Source organism: Epinephelus moara, chromosome 8 (genome assembly GCF_006386435.1).
Source record: "Epinephelus moara isolate mb chromosome 8, YSFRI_EMoa_1.0, whole genome shotgun sequence".
NCBI classification, from domain to species: domain Eukaryota; kingdom Metazoa; phylum Chordata; class Actinopteri; order Perciformes; family Serranidae; genus Epinephelus; species Epinephelus moara.
The window spans coordinates 36,706,367-36,716,548 of NC_065513.1; the positions used below are offsets into that span (position 1 = coordinate 36,706,367).

The 10,182-nt window shown below is 42.9% G+C and overlaps 1 protein-coding gene across 3 annotated transcripts in view; it reads right to left on the reverse strand.

The window, feature by feature from the left end:
- taok3a (TAO kinase 3a) overlaps nt 1-10,182 on the reverse strand; it is a 98,005-nt gene that overhangs the window by 49,174 nt on the left and 38,649 nt on the right. For all 3 annotated transcript variants that reach the window (XM_050050638.1, XM_050050639.1, XM_050050641.1), the window contains exon 3: nt 44-280. In XM_050050638.1, coding sequence (XP_049906595.1) covers nt 44-175 — 132 coding nt within the window. In that variant the 5' untranslated portion in view covers nt 176-280. The remainder of the gene's footprint in view (nt 1-43; nt 281-10,182) is intronic.

Here is a 10,182-nt window from a genome sequence, read left to right on the forward strand (position 1 = left end):
TCACGGCTTGTGAAAGTACACAGAATCGTGAACTGAAACTTACAAAGTAGACGGCCCCAAAGCTGCCATGTCCAATCTCGTGTAGGTCACAGAAGACGTCCTCGGGGTCATCTTTGAAGAAGAGGTCGGCCAGCTCGGGGTCCTTCGGCACTCCTTTCCGTGTGGACGACGGCATTATGGGCTGGACATGAGCTAGGCGCCGGGGACGACGCTCACGTACACACTACTGCTGCTGCCGCCACCAGATGTCCACGACGTGCCCGGCATTGGCCAGCTAGACCTGGGAGACAGAGCGGACAGGACTGTGACATTTGTTTCCTTCAGGCTTTCCTCTCGAATTTAATACTCAGCTGCTGACAGAAAACTTCACTTCCTGTGTGTAACAGAAGTTTTACCTGCCTCATGTATACGGATATCAAACTTTTATGAACAGTGAATTGCGGTAAATTGCTATTAATATAATCAGTGTTTTATTATTGCTACATGATTAAATTACACCCATACAAACACTTATGTTTGTCATGAATACTTGGGATCATCCAGACACTGTTACTTTACAGTCCCTTCCAAGAATATCCACGTGTGTGTGTGTGTGTGTGTGTGTGTGTGTGTGTGTGTGTGCATGCGTGCTTGTCTTTCTATTGTGTGTTTGCATTTGTGTGTCTCATGGACAGTTGATAGGTGATAAGACAGGAAAAAGGGCAGTCATATGACAACGGCTAGCTGTCTAGTCCTGCTGTTCATCCAACTCACAGTCACACTTGCTCACGTAAACATGCACGCACACACACACACAAGCACACACACACACACACACATATAACACCCTTGACAGCTGAAGCTGAGTCACTGATGCATCATTTCCACACATGCACACAGTGTAACAGTTGACTGTGTGCGTGCAGACACACACACTGACGCTAAATGTTTTGTATCACAAAGCTGCAGCCGGGCCGTCAAGCGTGTACGCATCCTGGACACCCTGCTCCAGTTAGCTTCGCTGCACATGCATCACACACACATGCACATAGTCACACGCTATCTCTCTCATCCCAGTTTGTCTCTTTTTATGTCTACCATGAAATCTCTGTGCACATCGGCCAGATGCAGCAAGCAAATCTGGCTCCAAAGGCCAGCCCCACACAGAGCGAGCTGACATACAGGCAGAGGCAGCAAGACACACAGGCGCACAGGCCAAGACACTAAGCATCAGCATCATCCTAATCCCCTGCTCTTAAAGGGATCTAAGCCATCACACCCACTCCAAAAATATCAGTCTTAAAGGCAAAGTCCTGTGCCCTCTGTTCCACGGCACCCGATGTATACAGATGGCAGCCTCGAAGCTTTGGGGGAACTTCTTTAGGTATGGGATTCTAGGGCTGGACTATTTCACTGAGAAACTTAAACAATGACCCGATATTTATTTTCCGGTCTATTTTGCTATAAATATCTGCATATTTTGTTATATTTGGTAAATTCCAACCAATTATATCTTCTCAGTGTTTTCTTTTTTAAACAAAATAACAAACTTTACCCAGAAGTTGTAAAATACAAGGCGTGCACAACACCAAAGGTCTCAAGTGTGACCTCAAGTTTGAGCATCATCATACTCTCAAAAACACATCAACTACATTTCCAAGGCCAGAATGTTTTAAGGGGATGCTGTGGGGGACAGATTTAAAAGAAGGACAGAACAGAATTTATTTAGACCTAATTATCCTACATTTGTTTATTAATCTAATGATTGTTTCCTTATATAATAAATGAGATCGATGAGTTTGTCCACATTCTTGCATGAAAATATTTGCCTGGGTCCAGACCTTTGAATCCCTCCACTCAGCCAGTTGACTGGGATTGGGTGCTGCGGCGTGTGTGTATGTATGTTTAAGAGAGAGACAGAGAAGGTGGACTATTGCACGCAATCAGGGTTTATGTTAGCCGGCACATGCCAGCTTTTTTACCAATATCACGTGTAGTTGTCCGGCAGACGAAAACATTAAGGGCCAAGATGTCCGGTGGGAAATATACCGAATAAATTAATTAATTATCAGGATACTGATTGGCCTAATAATGTGTGATCGATAAGAATTGCTGCCGAGACAACTTAAGTATAAACTTTTATTATGCAGACCAGATTTTAGGACTCTAATCATGGATGGATCTATTTATCCACAAAAGCTACAGTATACAGAGTGCACTAAGACCGTGACTGCCATGGATGTGGTGTATACTCTGATAACATCCCCGGCCACGTTCTCAAGGAAGGCCTTCAACACACGGTGGGGCGCCTCATTGATTAAACCGGAGTTAAGCTCCATTCCACCACAGCAAGCTAGATGTGAGATAGTGGGCTTGGTGATTTCCTGGATGTGTTCATGGTGGTGTTTGGTGCACTGGGTACTTTTCCTACTTTGATTAGTCACTCTGTTCAATAGGTCGCTTCTTCATTTAGCTTATTTTCAAGTTTTTTAAGTTTTCTTTTACAGTTTAAATGTAGGCTTTTATATGACTTTTAATATGTTATTCTATATGGCAGTAATTCTGGACTATTATTGCTGTCAAAAAAAAGTCTAACTAAAACCCTGCAGGCAATGTACCTGTAAGTTAGGCTATTAATAAGTTCCTAGGAATGCTGCTTTGTCACTTTTGACACATCACTACTCCCTTATAATAAGATGGATTTATAACGCACATATTTGGGGCTGGTAAACCATTGCTAAACAAACTATTTTCATCTCAATTGTTTTTGGGGTTGCTTCAATATAGGAAGAAAAAAATGCTAGATATTCAAGATACCACAACACATTTTTTCCTCTTCACATTTTCTGGATTGTTTAATATTCTGCAGGCCGGACGGGAAGCTTGGCGGCCTGTATATGTCCCATGGGTGGCCAGTTGACAATCACCAGCCTGCACCAAGAGATGCTGGTTATTTGCTATCCTGTTATACCGTTATGAGGAAATCATCAGCGATCATTTGCCTCGTAACTTTGTACTGGCAGTGGGGAGGTGATGAGCATCAGGTTGTGACTACATCACCAGGGATTTATTCCTTTTCATATCAGCTAACCCTCCAGCAGCAGTTGAGAGCAGTATGTTGGCCAAGTAAACGTCAACGAGGTCTCCTGAGGCACCACGCCAACCTGCCACCATCTACAAAGCTGCAATAACGTAACATCTCAGCCTTGGGAATGGCAGCCTGCTGTGCTGTAGCCTGACTAAAGTGAATTTCATGGCTGTGATTTCTTTCTAAGAATGCCACAGAACATGCTTGGAAACCACCACGTGTTGCCACATAAACAGACATGGGTTCAGTTTACGCGCTTACATAATGTGAAAGATCGCATATACAGGCTTACATGCTTATTGCCTCGAGGCATATCTTGGTCACTGTGGCATGTAGCCTTCAGTTGTGAAGGCTCCACGCCTGGGATGGAGGTGTGGAGAATGATGAGTGAACTGTAGCGTACAGCAGAGCAATGTTAATCTATGCTATGCAACCTGTGGGTTACACATATGCTATTCATGGGTACCAGCAGGACAATCAAACACACTTAATGGCTACACTGCTATTAAGTATTCCTCTCTGTGCTTGTTAGGGTTTCATTACAAGCTTTGCATAATTCTAGTTCTTCATCTATGTGGTCAATGGAGTCTTTTAGCATTGAAAGCTGTAAATCAGCCATCAGTGCTCTGTTGTTTACATAGTCCTAACACAATTATGTACTTACTCAACAAATTTGGCCTTGCAAGAAAACCATGCCGTGTCTCTGTTTGTTTGGGTGTGTGTGTTTTTGCCTACGTCTCTGTGTATTTGTGTGTATTCCACTAAGTGTTAGCGCTATCTGTTTACCTACAATACGAACATGTGTCCAAGTGTGTTAGTGAAACTGTGTAGTCTATGTCTGTGTGTCTCCTGGTTGCATCAGCCCTGTCTGTCTCTCATCTCTCCTGCTTGAGCTCTTCAGATAACTACTGAAATAAAGCCCAACACAACCCCCACCTCACAACCCCTCTCCCTATCAAAGACACACTGCACAGTGAGGCTATGCTGCTTCTTTCACTGATAAGAAATGAGACAAGAAGGAAAGGGTTACAAAATAATACAAAAAAAACAAATATTGGGGTGAGAGGGAATGAGGAAACTGACAGACAGTTAAGAGTCAGGGAGCAGTTTTACCCCATGTGAAGGAGCTTTGAAAGCAGATCTAAGTCACAATGATGGAAGGAGTCGGCTGATGAGTAAAAGACATAAAAATGGAGCAAATGAACTCTGATGTCATGTGATCACTCTGGAGACTCTGCACACCTCCCTCTCACCCTCTTTTCCACTCTTCCTCCTCCTCCTCTTCCTCCTCTAAGATGTGTGAAGTGATGCAACGTGGCAACAACAGGTTGTAACACGGGGGGCTTGGTAAAGCTGTCACTAGTCCGGCAAAGCCCAGTGTTTTGGACAGTTCACCATGTGTGTGTGTGTGTGGTTACCGTGGATCTATGAATGGTATTGTGCTGAGAGAGAGCTGATTAGGCAAATGGCTTAGACAGATTTAACACTCAGTGTGCGTGTGTGTGAATTCTTTACTACATGTGCACTACTACACACCGCTGCATGACACCGTGCTTATGTGTAGGTGTGCATAAGTGTGTGTGCAGGAATAGCAAGTGCCTTGAATGCACGCACTGGTGTCTGAGTGAGTAAAGGAAACGGCGCGTGTGTGGGTTACTGTGGGGTGGGTAATGGCGCTAAAAGATTTGATATATACAATTAACTTTATATCATAAAAACAAATTATATGTAAAAGAGATTATACGGTTTATGCTAATCTGGCCTGGACTACACACACTCACACACACACACACATGCACATCTGAATTAATGAAAGTGTTTTGCAGGACAGTAAAAAGGAGTTTGCACTGACATTCTTCACAGCTCATATCCAAAAGTTTGGACAATTCTTTTCCTCAGAAATTTCAATTGTAACCACAAATATTTTCTGAAGTTTTCTCCTCCATTTTATTTTAGCGGCAACGGGAAAAAAAATATCAAAAGTGACTCAACAGAGACCAGCTAATGTCTCATATTTCACAAAGGACAGTAGGATCAGTCAGTAAATGCAATCTAATCGACATAAGATCTGATGATCTTATTCTGGGGCTCCTCCGATGGCTGTATCTGTACATGCACATATGCTGTGGGCCAAAGTTCAACATGCATACACAAGAAACACACAAGCAGAAACACACAAACAAATACTGCACACCCTCCCACCCCCAGGCCCCCTGTTGGTTGCTGTTATGACTAATTGATGCACCAACATGTTGTTGCAGGACCAAGTCCATCAGGCTGGTGGATGTGGGTCTTTACCATGTGCTGAAACAGACAGATTTAAATGGGACATCACATTGTCTACTCTCGTCCAGTTATATGCAAGAATAAGAAACATACACTATGTAATGGTTTCATGTTGGATTCATCTGAGGATCTAAAAAAGCACGGATGGTTGTATTTGCATTAATTCTTACAAGTGCAAAATCACAGGAATTAGGGGTGCATTTCATCATGTTAACGTCTCCTTGCTTCCCTCACTTGCCTCCATTCCTCGCATCTTAGTCCCGCTCATGGGAGATGCGAGTGGAGGAGGCGACAGAGTAGCCGAACCTGCCAAATGAGAAATCCTTGGTTTCATAGTGTCAGTGTTGCGTCAGCAATGCCAGTTACATATGACGTGCTGCACAGCTGTATCACCTGTCGAACTGACTGGTACAAATGTCCACAGAACCACTTACTGGGGGACAGTTTCAAAATCTTACTTGAATAAATAGATAGGATCATCTCTCAAAGGCCTTGATTTTATTCATTTATTTGTCACATGGAAATATACAAGATACAACTCCAGTGAAACGTGATCCCATTAGCTCCTTTAACTTGTGCACTGTATTTTAGACAGTTTTTGCATCTTCTTATGTTGTTGGCTGCTACTTTACAACTGTCCATGATGGTTCTGGTAATCCATGCTTTCTGGCTGTGGAATGATTTACCTGTCTGCATATCCCGACCTCAACAAGATGGCCGCCTCTGAACAGTGTACAGCAGTGATCCAAAGCAGGAACAGGACAGCACCTCACATTCCCACTGCCACACCAGTCCTTACTCATTGTAAAGCATACTCTTTGTTTCCTTCTCTCACCAGAGGCCTTTGCTCTGTCGGATCGGCATATAGAATAAGAGTCATCCTGACCTGGATTTAGTCAAGTTTGAGTGAATCAAAGGATGTTACAATTCCTTATATCCTTCTGGTAACTGAGGTCGTCTACATTATTTTCAAACCCCTGCACAATGGCTAGCAGGATGCTAGTTCAGCTGGTGCTATCTTCTCCATCTTCTCCTCCATGTTTACATTTGAAAACATTGAACTGGCTAGCTAGAAGTCGGCAGGAGGAGAGTTTACAGACTGGTGAGTTGATTTCCTCATCCCGATAGGTAACTCACCGCCACATGCCACCACCATCCCAAAGCAACCACAAAAAGCAAAATAATACACCACATAGCTGCCTAAGAATGTGTGCATGCCGATTGTATTGTAAAATAAAAAACAATTTGCTGCTGTGTGCGATGCCACAGCACTTATCTCATATATTCTAAAGTGTTAGATTTATCTCACAGGAGGTAACAGTGCATTATAATTCATCCCACCACAGGGCTGACACATACAAGACAAGAAAAAGAGAGAACAATATCAGATGATGATACTGTATATTTGCCTTTGTGGACGATATGGATGCATGAAAGCGTCCCTTCACCGAGATGTGTCAGATTGATTTTGATCGAAAACAACTTTGCAGAAACACCAAGTTCCTTCTGTGTCCTTCTTGTTTCTTAACTCCTTCAGCTCTATAACACCCTGCTCTCATTTCTCTTTGATCATTTTGTTTTAAAAAGAAAAGCTTTGACAAGGAAGAAAATGTGATTTTCTTATCATTTGTTTCGCACTCAGTAAAAATCTGTCTCCTAAACTCTTGAGAGTGCAAGTGAAGTGCATTCTTCTCAATTTGTTTGTGCATGACAAAAAATATTGCGGCATTATGCCAGTGAGAGCACACCAGTGTCCATATGTGTGTGTCAGTTTATGTGGTTGTGTGTGTGTGTGTGTGCGTGTATAGCCAGAGGGGTTTAGCGGCTTACTGGCCCCCCTACCGGCTTTAGGCAGGAACAGGAATTAGGCAGACTGTGGGAATTCTTACTGGGATTAAAATCACCAGCTCTAATCAGAAACGAAAAAAAAAAGAACTGGTAAATCCGCCAAATTGTGCGTTGAGATGTGAGGGCAGTATGTGTATAAGAGAGAGAGAATAAGAATTACGTAATGACTCAGTTCTCCTATCACGACATTATAGAGAGCAGGCTTAGAGCTTTGGAGTTGTGTGTGTTTGTGCGTGAAAGTGCACGTGTATGTATGAGTGATCAAGGAGGCATGGATCATACACACACTCAAAGAAAAAAATAAAAATCACTGCACTTGAATAATCCTGTCTAATAAAAACTTAAAGACTACCAGGAGATAGAGCCTTACATCTCACCAGAGTGCAAGGTCCCTGGAGAGTATTGCATGCGTGTGTGTGACGTGTACCTGCGTGTGTGTGCATGCCTCCTGCATGACATTAAATGGGTCAACCTCATTATGAATAATATAGAAGCATATTTAAATGCACAATGCCGGGTGGTATGGTAATGACAAGCCAATTGAAAGGGCTAAATGGGATGTTTCTTAACAATGGAAAATCAAAAGTGGCTGCTCCTCCTGTGAATCAATACACATAACCATGCATTGATAGGGCAACAAACAAAAGCTTAATTCAAATTCAATCCTCCAGACTAGACCCTTGTGGACTTCAGTCATATGTGGTATAATGCGCTCACCATCACTATGTCAAGTTTGAGTATGTGTGCAACATGTAAAATCGAGATATACAGTAAAATGGTAAATGGACCTTCTATAGAGCCTCTCTAGTCTTCCAACGACTCAAAGCGCTTCCACACTTATGGCCTGTCCCATTTCTACCCCTTAAATCTTCCTCTTGGTATTGAGTGCCTTCGTTTGCGACATAACCCTTGATGAGGGAAGTGAGAAATATTAGGGTAGAGATCTTTCCCTAAGAAATGGGACACTGCTTCATGCAAATCAGCGTGGCCGTCACGCATAGTAGCGACGCAATGAAAATGCCGGCTGCAGCGCTTGTGTTGTGGCATGTGCTATGTTTATACTTCTCCGTCTGATGAATCAACGAAGAAGAAATGCTGAAAACAGGAGGCGCCTACGACGTCTTCTAGTTCTGATCGATTTTGTTCGGGTAAGTCGATTTGTTTAAATATTTTGACGCTGTGTTCAACCGAGTTGCTGATGAGTTTATGCTAGTCCAACCATCTGTTGTTTGTATAGCCTACATTCCGATCGTACAGTAATAAATTGTTTTCCAAAACTTGACGAAGTTGCTGACTTCGCAAGGTGTTCTGGGAAATTTCATCTTCCACTTCGTTGAAAGTGTGCATCGGGGCTCCCTTGGAATCTAGGGTGGGTTTTAAGTGTTGGAAACCACTTCCACTACCTCAATTCTGTTTTGGGACACCACTAGCCTAAACGTGAACGCGCACAACCAAGTGCAAGTGGGTAGTTCTAGGGGAAGTGTGGGTATTGGGACAGGCCCTAAGTCTCACTCACCCATTCACACGCTGGTAGCAGAGGCAACCATACAAGGTGCCACTTGATAATCAGTTTAAACACACTCAAGCAATTTGGGGTTCGCTATCTTGCCCAAGGATACCTTGAAGTACTGCCTGGATGAGTCAAGGATCAAACCACCGATCTTGTAATTAGTGGATGACCCACTCTACCTTCTGAGCCAAAGCTGCTGCAATATATTTGAGCAGCTGAGAATCACACTGCTTTTATTGTTCTCTTAGGAAACGCTAAGATGAAGATCCTAAGGCCATCTACGATTAGTCATCAGCAGAATTTCCTATACAGAGAGCAAAGACGCCAAACCTTGCAACATTTGTACCTTGGGCAGATTTCACAGTGCCAGTTTTGCCATTACTGACAGTACAGCTGAAGATGGACAGGAAAGGTGGGAGAGAGAGAGGGGGAATGACTCGCAGCAGAGGGCCACAGGTTGGATTCGAACCCAGGGCACTGCACAGCCTAGCTAGAGGTTGCCCCACCAGTGACTTTTCTTAACATACTAACAACTAAATGGGTGAAAATTTCCTTCTATATGAGTTACCAGAATTGTAAAACGCTCCATTCAAATCACACCATGACCTTAACAAGAACATGATGGCGAGCTGTCAACAGTCAGACAAGACTTCCATGATTCTGAATAGGCGGATGCTGCACAATGTCTGCTTTCCACCGACTTTTGTACAGTATCACTTATCATACGCAGAGGGCATAACACTTGTAGGTGGCTGCATATTTTTAATGGTGTAATAACTGATTTTGCATTTAAGGGTTTTAATTTCTAACACTTAAAATGGTTTTGTTTTGTTTTTTTGTAGTTGTTGCAGAAGTGGACCTAATTAAGTGGAACTGTACACTCACGCAGGTTTTTTATTTAACCTGACTGACTGAACTTTTGCTTACAGTTGCAGAGAGAAGTGAAGTCCCTCCCCTTCTAGTGGACCATCATGGGCGACATCATAACTTTCTCTCTCACTGACAATGCCTGTGTGTTTCATACCCAGATTAACTCACACAAGAAACTGGTGAGGCTCGTTCTTTTGCTTCCCAGGTGATAAAGAAACCAGAAGTTGCTTGATAAAACACATCAGGGAAGATGATGTTACATTCGTGCACGGAGCATAGCTAAGTTACAAACCTAGCTGGTGTACAGTAGGTGACGTAGACGGGAGATGCAAATGAGAGTTTAACACAAAACTTTAACAGTACTACGACAAACAATGTGCAACTTTCTTGACTTGCAAAATTCAGTTTTAAATTGGCAAACATCATATGGGTAATTCACGGTGCTATTCAAATTAGATCAAACAATCATTTGTCGCTTCATCAGGGTCCGACGTTAAGGTTTTTTCCTACTTGCCCTGCCGGGCAAGTACTTCTCAAATCTACTTGCCCCATCTAAATTCTTACTTGCCCTGCCTAAGAGGTTCTTTTTCTGGCTGTGTGG